The sequence below is a fragment of the Athene noctua genome, chromosome 28, assembly GCF_965140245.1.
Source record: "Athene noctua chromosome 28, bAthNoc1.hap1.1, whole genome shotgun sequence".
Taxonomy (NCBI): Eukaryota; Metazoa; Chordata; class Aves; order Strigiformes; family Strigidae; genus Athene; species Athene noctua.
In genome coordinates, this window is record NC_134064.1 from 1,665,642 (window position 1) to 1,685,574 (window position 19,933).

The window sequence follows — 19,933 nt, forward strand, 5'->3', positions numbered from 1 at the left end:
TCCTGCCATTCCTGCAATGCAGACAGTGTTCATTCCTGACTGAAATTCAGCAGTGACATACAATACCAAGCCTGCGGTTATTTTCCAAATGAGCTGAACAAGGCCAGAAGGAGCAGCACAGGGCTCTGCAATGTAGAAATACCCATAAAATCATCTGCTCTGAAACATACATCTGCTGCTGAAGGGTTCCTGGCTATATCGCCATTCTAATAGGCCAGGGTTTCACTTTCAAAATGGATTCAGCTTCTGGGAGATCTGCAGAAGGGTTTACACAAGCACAGCACGTTGGCTGGCTCAGTGGAAGGCTACAGACATATTACAAGCCAAAGATTCATCTATTACAGAATCACAGAATCATCTGGGTTGGAAAAGACCTTGAAGATCATCTAGTCCAACCATTGACCTAACACTGACAGTTCCCAACTCCATCCACCATATCCCTAAAGCTCTCTTCACATTAACTTCATTTGACCCTTGGTCTGTTAAGTGCGTGATACCTGGAAACTTGTAGAAATCTCTTGAAAAGGTTAACAACAGACAGTATTTATTAAGCTTTCCATCCGTATTGTTCTGAATGCTACAAATGGTACGATATTAGAGCAGGCACCACGAGTGAAACCCACACCAGTAATAGTCAGTAAACTTTATTGTGTCTGCAGAGACAGAGACGAGCTACTATGAGAATGTACAAAGTTGTCCCTTGGTACAAAACTATTTCCTGGGGTCAAGAGGATCAGACCCAAAGACCTATCTAATCCTGACTGGATTCAGAAACTCATGTATGATCGCTACCCATTTCCTGAAAATAAAGACAACAAAAATTTTGTGATAGCAGAATTGCCTCATGGGACAAAATTAAGCAAATGGGGAAAAAGCACGCAGTGTCATTAGCAGTAAGGAAGCTTGCTTTCCTGAAAGTCTGGGTCCCATGGCTGATTGTGAACTTCAGGGTCTGTGGAGGTGAGACCTTCCTGACAGCCAGGATATTTATAAGGTCATTCTGTGACACTGGTTCTCTGGTATCTAATTAAAGCCTCAGTGCACACTCTTCCTTTCATGGGGACATAGAGTCTTTCACTTCTCTTTTCAAGAAATCATTAGGGCTATAATCCTCTCAGAGAGATAGTCCTCAACCAGTGTGTTGAGCCAATGATTCAAAGCTTATTTAGGAACTGGAGGGACACATGGGTGGAGACAGACAGACACACAGAATCACTGCATAGATCTTGTTTCCATAGGATACCGGGGAAAAGACTTCCTAAGGTGAGAGCCAGGAAAGTCTGTTATTCTCAAAGAAGCAAGAAACTCCTCTGTTAGACTCTTCTGCATTTGGACAGCACAACTTCTTAGACCAGAGGGAAGCCATCCCTGTATACCCCAGTCCATCTTTCCCCCTACATCAGAGCTGGTTGAAGCTCTTGATCTCCTGTCCTCTCTGACAACTTAAGAAATAACTATCTTTTTCTTCCATTTCTCCTTTAGGAAACCAGAGAGAAAATTATAACTTTCCATGGAACAAAAAAGTCATTTTTACTCTGCAGTCCTAATTTCCAAGAGCCTACCAAGATTTCTTGGGAAAAGCCAAGAGCTCTGTCTTTGGGAGTCTGAATGGAGCTTCAGGGTCTGCCCAAGACATCTGGGTGGAAAAGAGGGAGAGTGGATCATGGAAAGGATGATGCTGGTTAAAGAAATGAAAACAGCAATGCATTCACTTGGAAATATAAACACTTCTGTGCTTTCTAGTGGATGGGCTGTGTCTCTGTGTTGGGGAACTCCTTTGCAATTGAAGCACAAGGTTGTTTGGAGGAAAAAAAAAAGAAGTCTGGAGGCAGTTAAAGCTTCAAGTCCTACTAGATATGGAGTCTGGAAAGAAGAAACAATCAGGGCAGATGATAAAGGAAGGCATAGTTTCAGCCATTGGTTTAACAGGAATGCATTCCCAATTAATAAATTCAGCTCTGTATTGACCCTGGTGTAGTGAATGACCTGATACCTCCAGTGCTCCGGAGACCTGGTACCTGGTGGTGTCAGTGAGAGGCAGTTTTGTAAGCTGTCTGTAAGTGCAAGCTGCCCTTGGGCCTCTTCTAGCCAGGAAGCTGTGCCATGTCAGCTTTGTAAATAGAGACAGGAGGGACAACGGCTAGAAAACGTGCCAGGGACACGTGGCTTAGTAAATGCTTAAGTAGCCTCCACTTGGGATTCACCTGAGGCTTCTTTCTGCGAGCACAAGTTGTTGCTTCAACCTCAGCCTTGAGGCAGATCCTGCATGTGAGTTTTTGTGGGTGACAGAGTTTAGCCTTCTCTTGTAGTCCTCTCTGCATTGTTTTTTAGAGACTGATAATGGTCCTTTTGAAGTCAAACAAGTACTATAAATGCTCTGACAAGGAGGAAGAAAGGGAAGGGAGGTAGGTAGACAGAGGTAGAAATAGAGGTAGGAGGAAAGCTGCTAACCAAAGCGTACAGAGCTGTGTGGCTGGCTGTAGCAGGAAGCATGTCCTGAACCAAATGAAAACTAAAGGCATGGTCCTTTGCGATCCTTCACTTGCATCTATGTTTTGTGCTGCCCTCCCTGTCAGGTGAACTGAGGATTTGGCAAGTTTCTTAAGAAATCTGCAGACTTGTCTTTCTCCTTGGATTATTTGCACTGACTTTTCAAACTGTTGAAATGACATTTTGTAAGTGGGATAATCCAGCTCACAGTGTGCTAAGAAGTAACAGCAGCAAATAACAATAATAACAATAATAATAACCACAATCTGATAAGTGTCAGTAGCCACATTTGGTAGGAAATAAATCTCTGGAGCATTTCAAAAAGCAATCTATCTGCTCTAAGCTGCCTATCTACCTTATAGACATTACTCTGGAAGAGTAAGAAGGAGAGGGAAGAAAAACTCCATCAGATAAACTGGCAAAAGGCAGAACTCTCTAATAAAGGCTGGCGCTTTTGCTGCGTGGAGAAAAGGTGGCCCGCTGGTCAGCAAGATGACTGGCCCTAAAATGTGAATTTCCTGGCTCTTTGTCAGATTCAACCTACCTTGATTGCCATTCCTGAGGATTAATTCCTTGTCCTCCTCCTTTACCAATGACTTTTTTTAAGTAGCTTGTTACATGCATATTTATCTACCTTCTGAAGAGGGAGTGGAAATTTAAAAGCTGCTTTAACCAAAAGAGCCGAGTGCACTTGGAGCATGGGGATGAGGGAAAATTTAAGCTGAGTATCAGGAGACATTTCCTATGGGTGAGGTCTGGTAGTCTGTGAAATATTCCCCTCTGAGAAGTGGTGGAAGCCTCTATGTTATTTTAAAAACCAGACTGGAAAAAGCAGTGAAGGATAGATTCAAGTTAGCAGTCCTGCTCTGGCTGAGAGTACAGCCCAAACGACCTAATAGGCTATCCCTCCTCGCCTCCCTCTGCTTGTAACAGCTCTGTGATAGCTTCCCTGCATAACACAATGCAAATTCATCTTCATATGCTCACATCTTCAGGACATGAGCTCCTGCCAAGAGTGCTGATGAATTTTCACCAATTTTGCTAATTTCTTACTGCACAGAGAGAGCAATAGCAGGACCCCTGCTTCATAGAAACGATCCCCTCAGGTTTTGATGAGCACTCATGATTGCACGTGGGGAAAGGGTTGGATACAGTTATCCTGTCTGCATACAGTCTTTTTGGGTGCAGTTCAATCAGGGGTGTGGTGGCAATTAATAATGAGGTAAATTCTTGTCCACAGACAGACTCAGGCTGCTAAATACTATCCAGATGTGGAACACCCCAAGGTTATGAGAGTATCTGGGTATGGGGTCTTGGATTGGAACTGTCCTTATACTGTATATAATTTGAATGGTAGGTAAGAGAGATATTTCTAAAGGTATTAAGAATATATATCACCCATGAGATACTCCTAATATTTATAGGCCCCCTTATAACTGAATTATTGCTGTTACAAAGAAAAATCTGTTCCTAGTCAGAGTCAGAACTGAACTTGAACCCTACATACATTGAATCTTTTCTCCAAGCCTCTTTTGAACTTTGGAGAATTTCCAGCTGGGACACAGATCTGCAACAAACTTGACTCCTCTGTTCAGAACTGATTTCCTACCATGCAGAATAAACTCTGAAAATTAACTGAAAGTCTCCTGAGGCTGTAATCCAACAGTGTGAACTGGTGAAGGAAGAGGGGAGTAACTCAGCAGTATCTCCTATGGGAAAGGACCCAGCTCTAAACTAATGATCTCAGGTAGCTGTACCCACATGGATTCCCACTGCCTGAGCATGTATTCAAGGCTCTTTGTGCTCAAATCAGTGTTTCTGTCAGCTCCTCAGTGGTTAGAGTATAGCTTTGTGTGCCGTGAACCCTTCTGACTGCAGCATGCAAAAAGCGGCTGAGCTGTGTCTCTCAGCTAGATGAGGTAATTTCCATGAGCACACAGTAGGAGTGAAAAATCTCCCAGATGGGACAAGCATGTTTTACAAATGCTTTGTGCTGATGCAAAATGACAATGCAATGCATTCAGGAACAAAGGAGCAGCTCTATGGGATGGTGCTTACTGCATTCTCCACTCTGAACTGAAAACAGTTGACTCTCTAACCTGTCCCACTGTGGGAATGAATAACCTTCATGAACACATGTTGAAGTCATTATAACGCACTTGCAAATGACTTGTTGGTAGGCTATGTTTATTAGATGATAATCTTTAAGGGGGAAAAGAGAGAAGGCACTGGACCAAATTTTCAAAGAGGCTCACATTTCCGTATCCTCCGGAAACCACTCTTAGTCCCTTGTGCATCCTTGCCATTCCCATCACTGGATTTGAACCAGCTGCAAGATCACTGACTGAGGAAAGCCAAAACATGTGACCTGCCCAAATTCCTACAGGCACTGCTTGGAGCTGCTCAGTAGGAAGATACAATGCAGGGAAACCTGGAGGTACTGCAGTGTAGTATATCTGCATTGCAATAACTTGGCTAATAGAGTATATCTGACCAGATTGGCTGCTACTGGGGAGGAAAAAAACAGGAGAATAAACCCTCTATTTTCTAGCAGTGATGCACTTCCTCATTCCCCAGCATAAAGTTCAAGGTGAGGTCTATACACCAAAAGGTTTCTACATGTGTTACACACACCCTATTTGCAGACTACTTGCAGATAAATTGCCTGCAGAGGGTTTCTAAGACCCTAAGCCGCATCTCCACTCTTCAAAATGAGACCCAAGCTCCAGTGGTGCCAGGTTTGCACTTGGATATCAATTGGGCATTTTCAGTCTTTTCTGATAACTACAGAGCTTCTACAAATAGCCCCAGATTGAAAAGAGATGAGAAAGGTATTAACATTTCCCAAAAGAGTTAAACCTGACAAATAGGACTGTGGGATTATTATTTTTTTCTTTTCATTTGAGCAGTTATACGTAAGATGTTCTCTTTTCCTGAGGAGAACTTAATTTGTCCTGAATGCAAAAGATTAGCTTCCTGACATTGCCCTGGAAGATACAGCTAATATCTGTTTTGTGTGGTTTGTTTCTCTAAACCCACAAGAAGCATTCACATGTGCAAGGAAGAGTTTAGCTTCAGTGGAGTATTCGGTTGCTTGCTTGTTTCCACTCTGTACGCTGCCAACCATTTGTATTAGTGAAGACAAACCGAAGAAGAGCTGTCTGCCCTTGGGACAGATGGCAAGAGAAGAAGAGTCCTCCCAGTTCCTGTGGGTGACCGTTGTGCAGCTTTGCATTGCATGTGACCCAGTATCAGTGTGAACTTGACCTTCCACATCTGAGGCACTCTAATTCAGCCAAACACTTCTTGCAGGGCATTCTCTCCTTGTGAGGCGAGCGTGCTGCCCTGCAGCAAGCCTGGCCCTGTGACCCACGCCTGCTGGCAGACATCCATCTGCCACACTGCAATCCTTGATCTGTTGAGGACAACCCTCCCTGATGACATTTAGCAGTAATTTTCTTCCCATTTTCTCCCCTCTTTCTAAGGAAGGAGGATGCTATTTATTCCTACATCTCAGGGAATAGGCAGTGTGGACTAAAGTTCCTGCCCTTGGAAGTGCAGTCAAGTCTGCAAGCACTTTACAGAAGCTAGCTATGCCAGCAGAAGACATCAGGATCCTGTTCTGGTCTAAGAATACAATGCAGCCCCCAAACCTGATCAACCTGGTGGGAAATCCCCATTGTCCCATGTGGCTCCTTTCTACAGCACCTCCCTTCACACATGTTCAGGGGAACTCCCTCCTGCACAGCTACTCTAGCAGGCTCTTGAGATCACCGGTTTGTGGACACTCTACACCTTAGCCTTGGGTGTGAAAACACTTAATACAGATCTCCTGGAAACATCCTCTGCAGTACAATTCTGGACTGGACTTACCTTGATCGGAGAGTACCACTTCCGAGGAGAGGAAGGCCTGCGCATGTTGTTCGCGAGGTTCCTGGGTTCGGGGAACTCGTACTCCTGTTCTGGCATCTTGACCCTGGCATTCTTGGCTTTCTCTAGCTTAGCACCTTCTTCTGTGGAGCCCTTTTCTCCCCAGCGCACCTGAAAAGATGGCATCAGGGCGTATTACAAGAGTAGCTGCTGCCGAGAGTTACATCCTCGCTGTGATAACTAGATCCTTGTCTGCATTTGCCCAGCATCCAAAATCAAGGTGAAGAGTGATACTGGCATGGGCTGTGAGGCGTTTCTAGACTAGAGCCCAGACTTTGAACTTCTTTGTGATTTATGAGAAATATGAGAGTGGGGAAGGTTTTCAGAAAAACTAAAAATATTTCTTGTAATTTGTATGGCAACACTGCCCCTGGATCCTAAGATCTTACCGTACTAGAGAAAAAAGATGGTCCCAATTCATCAATCTATGTTTGGCTCTCAGATACTCCTATATAAAAAATTATGTGGGCTCAAACCCACAAAAAATGCTAAAATAGGTTTGTGCCTATCCCCTGAGTTTCTTTCTGGGTAAATTTCAGGGTAGTATCACAGCTCAGTTTGCAAGTAAGGTCTTCTGATGCATGAACTGGCATTTAATTACCTCCATTCGTTTGATGCCACCAACTCCTCGTCCACCATAATAAGAGGCATCTACTGTTGGCCATTTCTTCTTTGGAAGGCCATCATCATCTTCCTCCTACAAAATAGAAGGAAGAGGTTGCACTATGAGGAAGCATGACTAGAGACGGAGAGGAATAAACAGCCACAGGCTATGTGGTCCTTTGAGCCTGCTAGAGCCAGTGCAGTCAAGGTTCTGGTCTCTCACTGGTTATTTTCCAGGGAACATACACTCATGAAGAGAAAATGTTTCATGTTATAAATACCACCACCACTTGAAAGGTACAGTCCAGCTCTTTAAATTCAGGGAAGTAAATTGTTTCCAAGTTGCAAAATCATTGAAGCAGCCACCAAACGAGCACTCAGCAGAGCTCAAGAGCTGGGGTCTTTTGGCTGCAAGTCTCCTTGATGTGCTCACCATGAGTGACAGTAGCAGCGACTTACCTCTTTGTCATCCCTTCCCCTGTGATCAGGGAGAGAATAGCCACTGCTCCGAGGAGTGCTCCCTGACTCACGGCTCCCGGTGCTGGAGGAAACCTCCAGGGCCCAGATAAATCATTGTATTAAAGTTCAGATTTGACATAATGGGGGGAAAAGGAAGCAAGCAAGCAAATCAAATTTGCTCCTGAGTGAAGGAGTACATTTGGAAACAACCCCAGAGTGAATGCCCAGCACGGAGATGTGGGGTTTTTGACATGAGCTGGCCAAGTGAAATAGGATGGGAAAGTCTAATGGAAAAATTACCAAAATGGAATTAGCTCTTATAATGAACTTCTGCCTCTGCTAAGGAGGCTGCCCATGCAGGTCCATGTAGCTTCAGCTATTTTCATAGGCTTATGCCAGCAGAAAGTCAGGCCCTGTGTGAAAAATGAGACTTTAATTCTGTACAAATTAGAACGTGTTCTACCCTAACATATTGCAGGCAGAAGCCTATGCTACATCACCACACATAAAGTGAAACGTGTTCAGGACTCTGGCCTTCATGATGACATTCAGATACAGCCAAATTAACAAATCAAGAAAATCTCCTTAAGTGTATTTAAAATTAGTCTAGCTAAAGTTCTAGTGAGTGTATTCTATATATTCTATGTCCTTTGTTGCACTATATGACAACTCCACATATGCTCTGACCTATATAGTGCCTTTCCCTTTAATTTTTACAGTTCAGGCTGTGAACTGGCAAAGCTGAAAAGCAGAGTTCATCAAAAACGTGAAGTATTTCCTGTGAAAAAATGTGGAAATGAAAAATGGTCCCTCTCTTTTTTTTTCTTTCTTTAATTTTTCACAGGGATTTGGCAAAACTCCAAAACTTAGGAGCTTTCCAATACTGGAAAAGCCAAAAATACTTTGAAATTGAACTCCCCAGTAGGAAAACTGAAAAACTGGGGGAAAAAATCCAAGACAAACTCTGCTTTTCATGTCAAACAAAAGCATTTCTGTTTTTCAAAATACACATAAATTTGACTGCAAAATTTGTCTTGATCTAAAGGAAGAGTGAACAATTGAGTCATAAATACAAGGTTCCTCTCCTTCATAGCTGACCTCTTTCTCTCGCTCTGGTTAGAGCTGCTGAGGCTCTTTGCTGCAACCTAAGAACTTAATATCTCTGCATGAAGTTTTCCATGAGGACTTTTTTAAAAAATTGGAATCAAAGCCATCTAAATATTTTCCTTCAGCAATTCTCTTTCTCTCTCTTCAGTTTAGCACAGACTGGACTTCTCACAACAGGAAATACCAAGGTTTAGGAAATCTTCCCCACAAGCCCTTAAAAGCCCTGCAAGTCACTTCAATCTAAGATGGGAGTGTTTCTGCCAGAATAACAACAGAAACAGCACACGCACAAAATGACAACAGTGGACACTTGAAAAACAAAAGAGTCACAAGCTTTCCTGAGGATGAGTCTGTTTACATGTTTTGAAGGGCATGGGAGGTTTTGCAATACATGCAGAAAAAAAAACCCAACCCACCAGTAATGTCCTACATACTTGGCAAATATGCTCGCTACACACGTGAGTAGCTAAAGGAAAGCAACTGGAAACTTGGGGGTCAGGGCAGGGAGACAGCAGAAAAATGAGAAGGAAGAGGCACACAACCCCCATGTCCACCATCCTAGCTCACTGCCCCACTCACAGGATCTGAGCCAATAAGACAGGGCTGAATTCTTACATCCTGGCTCAGTTTTGGCCATATTTTTCCACACTTAGTTACAATCGGCTTTTTGCCTGAAGAAGAACTGCATGAGGAACTTCAGCTCTGACCCAACAGCAGTACAAAAAACAGCCCCAGAAAATTCAAGTGCATTTAAGGATGCTGGAAATTGACTGCACAGAACTTGGCATCTTTCCACCTCCAAAATCTGCTTTAGATGGAGCTAGAGTTTCTTTTACAAAATAAGAAGCAGCAAGGCAGAGCTACATTTCACAGTCAGAGATCCAGATTCATAACTGCTGGATTTCAGAAAACAAAGATCTGTGTTTATCTCAGAGTCCATGCCGAGCTCTGTGTACTTTGACCCTGACCTGAGGGAACCTCATCTGTGGGTAACACAAGGATAATTCAGGCTCCGCTAGGGACATCTGAACCACTCAGGGTAAGAATTCAAACTAAATTTGGCCAGATATAAAAAAGTTTGGACAACTTACCCCTCTCCCCACCCTTATAATTGTTTTCACAGTTGTCTCTGCAATGCCTGAGCCTTGTCAGAATTTAGCATTTATAGAGAGCTCTGCCTACAAAAAGTGCTGCAAGACACGACAAGACTTGGAGTACGAGGTGTTATCCTCTAATTTTACAGATGAGGATACATGGAGATGAATACGCTGTCCTCAAGGCGTCTGGTTCTGTACTGGCTCATTTTTATCCCAATGTCAGACTCATTTCCAAATTGCAAGGCCGCTTCTCAGATGCAGAGGCATTGTTACACTTTGAGGACACCGTGCTCAGTTCTGAAACAATTCCTCCCTGCCGTGGAAGCTTTTGCTTGTTACATTATACCCTGCCAGGCATCTAAATCACAACTGCATAAACTCATCGCTTTGTTTTTTATCATATATTTGCCTTTCACTGGCCCAAGCCTGCAAATTGTTGTCAGAAAGCACTCACAGGTCACAACAGCATCTAAGAGATGTTCTACTGGTGCTCCACTAAGGAGCAGGCTGAAGAAAGTCCTCAACTTTCATGAGGCACCAAAAAATCCACATATAAGCTTATCCTTGAGACACAAATGCTTAGAAAACCAGACTTTATTGGTCTTACTGGTCACAGAATCTCCTAGTTTATCTATGGCACAGATTCTTAAGCATCCTGCCTGAAGTTACATCCTCCAAGTGCAAAGCACTGCATGCGCACAGCTAAGAGAAAACCCCCATTATATGAAGATAGAGAAGAAAGGATGTTGAGTTACTCCCACTCTATAGCTCAGATGCTAAGCTACAGGAAGATGAAATAAGGTCTTATAAGGTCAAGGGTATTAACACTGGTGCTCCCATTGCAACTGTGATGTGATTAAACCCAGCTTTCACAGCCTGTATGTTGAGTTTGCTGTGCTGGGCCTGCCCAGGTATTTCACATGAAATTTGGCTATTAAACTCCACACCTTCATGGGGTAATACCTACACCGCATCTGCTGCCAATAAACATCCCAAATCTTTTTTTTTTAAATGCCTGTCTCTTGAAAGCTTTCTTTTCTCTTCCTCCCGTATTTCTGCAACTGACTGTAAATGGGGAGTAAAGGGAAAGGAAAAGAGCTGGCATACCACTGTGACCTGGCTTTATTTCAGGAATAACAGAATACATTTCCTGCCTTGGTGTCTCCAAAAAATTCCTATCAGATATTTTCTCTAGAGCTTATTTTGCTATCTCCCCAGCAAGGCTTTTCAGGAAGAGAGAGGAAGACAATTTGGAAAAGATTAATAAACACCATTATGTGAGGGTGCAAGCAGCTCCCCAAGCAGATGAATCCCCTTTAGCCATTCTTTGGCCTCATGAATGTTCAGCTGCAGAAGAAAGAGATTAGTTCACAAAGATCAAAGTGGTCCAAGCTGAACAGGTGGTTTCATCCACTGGCTTAACCGTAGCTGCCATGCAGCAAGTTAATTTCCTCCTTTTCATGCTTGCCTCCCACGACAGTGATAATTACCTTCAGCATCTCATCACTATGCTGCTGAATGGTCCTTTCTCTCCAGGACTTTCTTGTATGTGTTCGCTTTGGTGTATGTGGGTAAGATGACAACAGACATAAGCATTATCCAATTATAGGTTGGTTGGTGGCTTGGCTCTGGTGCCATGCTAGGGGTGACTCTGGAGCTTGGGTGATAGAGCAGCGTGGAAAAAACAGGTCTGAGCGATGAGGAAAGGGCACGCTCTGGTCATCTGGTAGATCTCCTGCCTGGTTTTGCCAGATCTGAGGGAACTCTGTGTCCCTGAATGCCTTCTGTGGTAGAAAGCGCTGCCTTGACAGAAAATGAAGATCCAGCAGTGTATTTTAACATTGCCTGATCTCAATTTGCAGAGCAAGGAAGCAAGGAGGACAGAGTAGAGTGTGCCTCTTGGTGATACTCTGGTCTGGAGTGCTCCAGTTTATGTACCCTCTGACTGCAGGTCAGAGTCTGCCCTTCTGTGGGACTGACTAGCAGCAGACCTCTGGCATGGGTCAGGTAATGAACAGGAAATTGTTGGAAGCTGCAGAGTCCTGCAGGTTGGGGTTTTTTGATGTAGAAGATGGGTTGCTACAGTGAGAACCAGCTTCAGCCTCATGGTAAACTTCTGGTCTGAGCCGCGTAAAAGTTGTTCCAATAAGCCCAGCCTGAAGGTGATGGGACACATGAATAAAAGCAGCTGTGTCTTCCTCCAACAAGGCTAGAAAAAGCCCTCCTATTCACTGGAGGTAGAAGAATGTGGTTTTGATCCACCATCAGTGACTAATCACAGGCCAGAAAGGTGCTCACTGGCTCCTCGAGGCATTCACCTCTTCCGATTGGCATTAACTCAATCTTTCCTGGCTGTAAGTAAAACCATCTGTCCTTCATCTGGACTTAACCTCCTCAGTATCCTGCGTTGTCTGAGGAGCACAGCGGTAAGTTGATGACATTTGCAATTTCTGAATGAATTAATTGGAAGTTTCTAGCCAATAATGATTTCCTTCACCAACAGTGAGCATGTCTCCAATATGTCTCCAAAGGCCTTTAAAGCAGAGTTCAATAAAACCTTTGGCGGGTTTGACAGCAATGCTACTTTCCCTTCATTGTTACAGTATAATGCATTCTCCTTGCAGTGCAAAGACATATGGGCCTCAGTTCCCAAATATGCTGATGCAAGAATTCCTCTTGTCTTTTTTTTTGCCAAGATTTTTGGGAGAAAAAAAAAAAATCTTACTGTAACTGTAATGCTGCTGTTTAAGGGATTAGCACTCTTTCATGCTGGAGACAAGCATTTGCTAGGTTTTCTGCAAGGGAGAAAGCTACCTGCAACACATAAGAAAAACTGGATTGTAGAAAATCAACTGCATCTTCTATTTGTTTTGAAGCAAAGTAAAAAATCTGGAGTATACAACCTTCTGTGAAAGCATTATACTACTGCCAATCCCATTCTGTGGATCAGGTTCTGTAAGAGTAAATGGGACCAAGGAAATGCATCTTTTCAAAGCTTCTGCTATTTTTCCACTAGCAGGAAACTCTTCTGTCTTGGAAAAAAATGTGTAGTACAAGTCACAGCTCCAAGTCTTACTAATTTTTGAGCACTCCTCTGATGCTACACAGTTTCTAAAATAGTATAAACTACATTTTCCTTTTTAAGAAATCTTTGGCTGCTAGTTGTATAAGACAGCTGTAGGATAACTGAGTCTTGAGCTTAGGACATGTGCTCTGGTGGAAAGTACGTGTGAAATTACTGTCAGACTAGTCCCTACAACACTGGCACATTGTTGTAACCAAAGCGCCCATTCCAGGGTCTCAAAAGAGTAAGAATAATAGCCGAAAGATAGTACAGATCTCCTCTTGTATTAACAAGGAAGCAGGTAACTACAAGTACAAGTTAATGCAATTTTTCAGGCACTGTGCAGTGCCCTATGCTGGGTACAACCAAAGCCTGGACAAGCGGGCATTTGAAGCCATCACCTACAGGGAGCCAGCCTGAGAGCAAGCAGAACAACATTCTGCTTCTATACAAAGAGTATTTGCCCCACGTTCTCCACAGTCCAAGACCAGATTAGTTTAAAATAAAAAGCCAGTGGCAAATAAATTGCTAAAGAAAAGCTGTGAAACAGACAGGTGAACTGAGGACTGTTTCATCCAAAGAGCTGCACAGATGGCTTCCCTCTGTCAGAATCAAGGCCGAGAGAAAATATAATGTGTCTAGAAATACCTTACACCAGCTTAACTAAACTTAGCCTGAAGCAAACATAACTGGTCTGCTGCAATTAGTTTATTTTGCAGCAACTGGTCTGCTCTTGCAGCACTTACTGGTTTGATAAAAGGCTTCCTTAGACGTGAAGCACGCCTTCCCTCTTAGTACAGGGATGTAATTTCCCCTTCTAGTCCTTGGCCAGTGAGCCAGCATTCCAGACTGATGTATTTTAATTAATTTCAGCAATTTAATCCCTTGGCTTGGAGGTATGTGTGATGCAGAACAGAACGTGTGCAATTTTTGGTTAATATTTTCCTTTTCATCCAGAGCTAACAAAGCTAGTGGATTTACAAACAGCCTAAACAGAAATGTCTACGTAGGAAAACAGGCCAGATGTTGCATATAGAGGCCTGGAGAGTGCTGGATCCATATGCAAATCTCCTTTGGGTCCAGGAATGTTCAGTTTGGGAGTTTTGCTTCAGGCCTGTCTTGAAGGGGATGAGTGCCACCAAGATGGAGGTTCTGGTACCGGCCTTGGCTCCAGCTGCTCTGAGCTATTTCTCTGTCCTCAGTGCAGGCATAAGCTAGGTTGGATTCCACCTCCATAGTGTTGCAGGGGACTGAGCTTTAAGGGTGTCTGTCTGCCTTGGCACAGAGCACTCTCACTGGGCCAGACTTTATGGACAGCAGAGAGGATCATTTCAGCAAGCTTTTCCACTTGCAAGCTGAATCAGGCAATGAATTTGTCTCCAGATGCAAAAAGCAAGGCGAACTAACCAACCAAATCACTCTGAGCATAGATCTAAGTCTTCTCTTACTTGCACAGTTAAGAGGAACTGATCCAAACCCCAGTGAAGTCAATGGAAAAACTCCCATTGACATCAATACACCCTGAACACAGCCCAGTGACTATTCAATGAAATCCCATGTGCAGAACAGGGAAAGCAGAGATGACGCTCATTATGTGTTGAAAGCAGAAGGACACAGAGGCAGATGAAAAACTGGGCATGTTTCTGGGCAGAGGCTACTAATTAAGTAATGACGACATGGCTTTAAACCATTTGTTGCTAGATTTGTCTAAAAAGCGTAACCAGAATTAAGATTAAGGTTTTAACATTGCTTTACCATTTCTCTCCATTAAAAATTCCCTGGCTAGTGCAGCTCTTCTGATGTCAAGAAGATTTTACTGGGGTTTTACATCTGCTCAGAATCTGGTCCACTGTCTTCAGACACATTGCAAAGACTGTGGGCTGCCTTTACTCACAGCAACTGTAGTCCAAGGGATCAGCATTTTGAGTTACCTCTCAGCTGCCAAGGGCAGTTATATATGCTAAACCATCAAAATCATTACCCTGCTATTCCAGAGAGGCAGTTAAGCATATGCTTAGGTTCCATTAACTTCAAAGTTAAATGTACACTTAAGGGTTGTCCTTTTTGTGAATCACAGCCTAACTCTGTAGTGCTGTTCCCAGCAAGTGGAAGCATTGTCTGCCTCTGCCCTTCCCTACCTGCTCTGTGGACGTGCTGTATACACAGATCTATAGTCACTCTTAAACAAGCAAACACCACATCTCTACCTCTGTGGAAAGCAAAGTGAACATAGTGAAACACACATGGCAGACATCAGCTGAAAAACCTCTAGTTTAGCTAAACCAGTATTGACTTTAAGGCTACAGAGCTGAGCACAAAGGTTTGAATGGTCCGTACTCTACCATGCAGCAGAATCACAACCTTTTGTGAGGAGACTGAACCAAATCTTGTCTAAATATTGAGGAAATCAGGTTGTTGGTGTTACTCACCTCGCTGTCTTCTACAGGAGGTGGAGGGGGCTCTTTGATGATCTAGAAGGATCAAAGAGAAACAGAATCATAAATTCTTACTTTGTTCTTTAGCACAATTTAAAGGTCACTTAAAAAAAACACAAACAAGAAAACAATAGGGTATGTGCTGTGAGCAGCTCTGACCTTAGTTACAGTAACTAAGTTACAATGACTACAGGGTGGCTGTGGGTGGTACTGGTGTCACAGTCACTGGGAGTAAGGGGGAAAACAGAGGGTGTCCCAGAGTCCTGCCATATAGACATTTCCTAATAACAGCTCAGTTCAGTGACCCCTGCCCTGTGTGAGGTAACAGCAAATTCAAAGTCATGTATCCTTGATTATCCAGCCTCCTAATCCCAGCAGGAGCCATAGTTAGTGCTGGCTCTAAGCAACAGATAGCAATCACTGTTTCACCTGAACAACCACACTAAAATCAGCATCTCCTTCAACTGGCCACTGCATACGTGTACAAATCCTGCCTCAAATAATTTACAGTCTGAGCAAAGACTGGAAAGTGAAACCAAGGTGAAGTAAAACACCCTGGAGACATTGCAAAGCAAAGCAGTAATAAACCCCCTGCCTCTGTCTTCCAGGCCTGTACTTCATTCCAGAAGGCTGTGCCACCTCATGCCTGTACTTCATTCCAGAAGGCTGTGCCACCTCATGCTTTCATGAAAAATGCTTTTCACATTATCAGGCTAATACAGCTCATTCTCATAAGCTTTAACAAAAATATAAAAATATATATACATTTGAGGCTCTCCCAGGGTTTCTGATAAAGCAAGCAGGGTGAGGTTTTAGGCTGATCCAGGATATTCTCCATAGAAACAATTTAAGTTTATGTGGGCGTGAGGCTATTATTTCATGCAAAAAGTTTGCATCTAGGGCTTGGCAGGCAGTTGGCTATTATCACAGCCCTCCACTCCAAGAGCAACAGAGAGCCTTCCAAAGAGAAAGCAGTTGCATACAGGCACGTCAAATATCTCTCCCTTACAGAAGACGCACCCCAATGCACAGCCATTGCAGGCAACAGATTGAATCCAGCCAGGCATGGAAATGCAAGTGCCCCAGGGATGGATTTTCTCCAGTAGTTTTAAGTCCATCTGGATGAGGCAGCTCTTTCTTTACACACCAGGCCGTGAGTCAGGTGCTGTCAGGGTGCTGAGCACCTGTTGAGGTGGCACTGGGTATCCTCAGCTCCTCTCAGGACCGAGTATTAGGTGTAGAGGCCCCCTAGGCATGGGGTATGGATGTGTGGGCTTAAAAGTTACCCTTCAAAAAAAATCAGTCTTAAACAATAACAGCTTGGCTGTTTAAATGCAGAAAGGGAAAATGACAATCACATTAAAGGCCTGAAGTTATAAATATTTACAACAATTTCTCTCACTCGTGTTTTTCCTTCTCTGATGAGCTCACTGTTTTTATTTTCTTCTACAAACCCCGAGTCATGCAATGTGGCCATTAATGAAGAGCATGTGCCTCTGGCAAGGGTGGAGATCAGGCCTGGATCAGTCCTTTGAATCTCAGCCCAGAGCAAGGATGGTTGTAGAGCTCTGCCACTACCTGTTCCTGGGCAGCAGGGATTTTTTTTTTTTTTTTTGGTAGCCTACAGTGCCCTTGGGGAACCCCTGTTAAAGAATCTTCATGCTTCAGGAATCAACACTGAATCTTCATTTATATGCACAGAAGGACGTGTGGTAGCATGAAGTGACATTCAAGGAGCATGGTATATGCACCCGCTGCCCTGCTCATGTCGTCATCACTTGTTCTGAAGCAGCAGAACTGTGGCCACTGACCACATTAGGGAGAAAGGAAGGGTGATGCCCCAGAGGAGCTCAGGCTGACTAGCAGAGCTGGTGCAGCATCCACCTCGCTCTGTTTAGCTTTTGCGTTCAGCTCTGGGGAATACCAGTTCTTTCACCAGAGGAAAGCAAATGATGAAAAGATAATGAAAAGTTGTCTGCGTCAGAGTGCTGCTCTGCAAAAGGGAAATCATGGGGATCAGCAGGGTTTACCCAAAGTGCCGCTCCTTGGTTTGAGGCAGAAACAGCATAATCCCTTGTATGTCTCTTGACATAATAAATACTGACACAGCATGTACAACACACCAAAATGCACAGGAGACTTTTTTACCCACGTTTTCAGATATCTTTTTATCAGTGTGAGGGGTGGCACTTGTCAACAGACCCTCTTTTGAACTAAACTCATTAATCTAAACCCATGGGACGCTGAGAAACGTCAGATATCTGATCCAAAATGTACCTACTGGAAGTGGCCTTGTTCCCTCCTCTAACAGTAGTCTGGTGGAACATCATGGGTTTCAGTGGAGTTTCTCTCATTTGCATTGGCATGAAATGTCAGGATAATCCATCCAACATATTTGGTCCAGCTAAGCATTCAAACACAACTTCTCAGCCAGTATCGCTAGAAACTCCTGAGATTACAGACTTGGAAATGCAGAGATGGTTGTGTTTTTCATACATTTGCATTCCTATACGCATACACATACACGCAAACTAACTGATTTCTATAAACAGATCAAGTTTATTCTATCACAGTCCAAGAGGGAAGAAAATGAGATTCCTTCCATTTTTAAGTGATATGTACTCCTAAGAGCAACTGAACACTCCGTAAGTTGGCAGCATAGATTGATTAGTTTGGACAAGTCCAGAAATGGGGAGTGTTTAGTCTTCTCTGTCTTTGAGCCTGTACGAACTTTCAAAGTATTTTCTGTCTCGCTGCCCAGGTCCAGAAAGGCTTTCGGTCTACAAACAGTACAAAGCTTTTCCTTCTGCTTTCAGATTCTTACAGTTACAGCTGTACATGCATGAGACCCTTATTCTGGGGTACTAAAGACCAAACAGGATCTTTGTGCCACCTCGCACAAGAGCAAAGCAAGCGCCAAGTGGGAACAGCAAGGTCCCAGAACCAAAAGGCCGTGCCTTACACCTGCTCATTTTGCACAAATAGAAACAATTACTCACGTACAAGAAAGAAAATGCCATTACAGGGAAACCCAGTGAGGATACAGCCCACACTGCCCACCACGTTTTGTTCCGGGCTGCACCTCTTGCCTTCCCTCTGTCTCGCCAGATGACACACATGGACCTGCTGAACGCAATCAGCTGGGAGAATGCTTGGCCAAGCAAAATGCTTTGGCTAGTTTAGCTTGGCAAGGCTGAAGTGTTTGCTCATGTGTGCTGCAATTGTTTTGATAACCCCAAGCCATTTCTGTGATTGCTGCTGCAATTGTGTCCCTGTGTTTGAGAGAAGAAAAATATAATTGTTCAGCGACCATATTTGCTCGCTAGGTGAGGAATACCTGAGGGTTTCTACCTCATTGCCATGCTAGAAAAACCTTACAATGCAGTCTTTTGTTTTCAAGTAGTAAAGGCCTGTGGGATGGAGAGGTGGCCATTGGCTTTTCTTGGCAGAGGAAGGAACTTCAAGAGTTAGTTGTCAGCACTTCTACACACTTAGCTGTGAAAATTCAGGACAGTAAAGTAATTCTTTGCCTTTCTATCGCCTTTCATCACAGATCTCGACATGTATGTGACTGACACAGGTCTCTTAGCTGACCCACCCTGGTGTCACACATGCATGGAGAAGCAGCTGCTTCTGATGAATAACCCAGTGTAAAAGCAGAGGAATGCTATTAGCTACCCCCTAGAAGTTTAAAAGCATTGGAGAGGGCTGGTTTGCTGTAGCCATTCAGGCATAAAAGAGCACGTTGAATCCAAATTTTGCATCTTCCAGGAATGTGTCTAGGATGTTTTCCATCTTAGGAGACCAGAAAACTCCACCAGTTTACAGTGTCCAGCAAGCACATACTCAGTAACTGTCCCTGGAGTTTTGTATGATAAATAGAGGCAATGTTTCTTGTCAGTAAAGTGAATCTGCTTTAAGATGGAACAGAACATCATTTAAAATGAAGGCTACACGAGAAAACAGTACAAAATAAGAAATAAAGGACTTGCCTCTAATTAGAACTAAAATTTTGGAAGGGAGCATGCAGTTAACTGAGCAGAATTTTTGTCCTTATTTACCTTCACTCTTCTGGAGGATACAGAATATGTATTTTTGTTGTCCTAATAAGCAGAGTGTTTTTAATAGCATTAACTGACCCATCTGACTCATCTCTTTTTTTTTTTCTCCCTTACATATTTATAGTTTTGACCTCCTCTAAGTCCTGTGACAGTTTCATAGTTTAGTTATGACTCGGGTAAAGGAACATTTCCTTTTTATTTGGTTCATATCTGCCATGTCTTCTAAGTACCCATTAAATCCTTGCAGATTTGGTCTACACTTCAAAGTTTCTAACACAAGCAGGAGCCTGTCCCTATTTCCTCATCTGCAATACAATACATTCTTTTTCCTAGACATATCAGTAAGAGGTAAATGAAGTCCAATAGGAAAGCTAATTCATCCTTTTAAGTTAACATCTCTTGTCAGCCTGGAAGCAGATTCAGTAACCTCAATTTCAACTCATTAAAACTAGAAGACAAGGCTCTTTCACACCTAGGACTTCAAGCTGACGTCCAGAAACCACATCCAATACAGATCGTAGCACATGTCAAAATCATCCCCTTATGAATGACATGATGTCATGGAGGAAAAAAACCCCTGCATTTAATTAACCCTGTTAGTGTGCAACTGAATGGGGCTGACAGGCAGTCCTCCAAGGAATGTATGAAAAAAATGTAGCATCAGCAAAGGTCATTCCTTTTCCTAGT

General features: G+C 43.3%; 1 protein-coding gene across 2 annotated transcripts in view; it reads right to left on the minus strand.

The window, feature by feature from the left end:
• Positions 1–19,933, minus strand: part of ANTXR1 (ANTXR cell adhesion molecule 1) — a 110,010-nt gene that overhangs the window by 21,547 nt on the left and 68,530 nt on the right. For both annotated transcript variants that reach the window (XM_074928479.1, XM_074928480.1), the window contains exons 14-16: positions 15,180–15,221; positions 7,022–7,117; positions 6,364–6,531 (exon numbers count right to left, since the gene is read on the minus strand). In XM_074928479.1, coding sequence (XP_074784580.1) covers positions 6,364–6,531; positions 7,022–7,117; positions 15,180–15,221 — 306 coding nt within the window. The remainder of the gene's footprint in view (positions 1–6,363; positions 6,532–7,021; positions 7,118–15,179; positions 15,222–19,933) is intronic.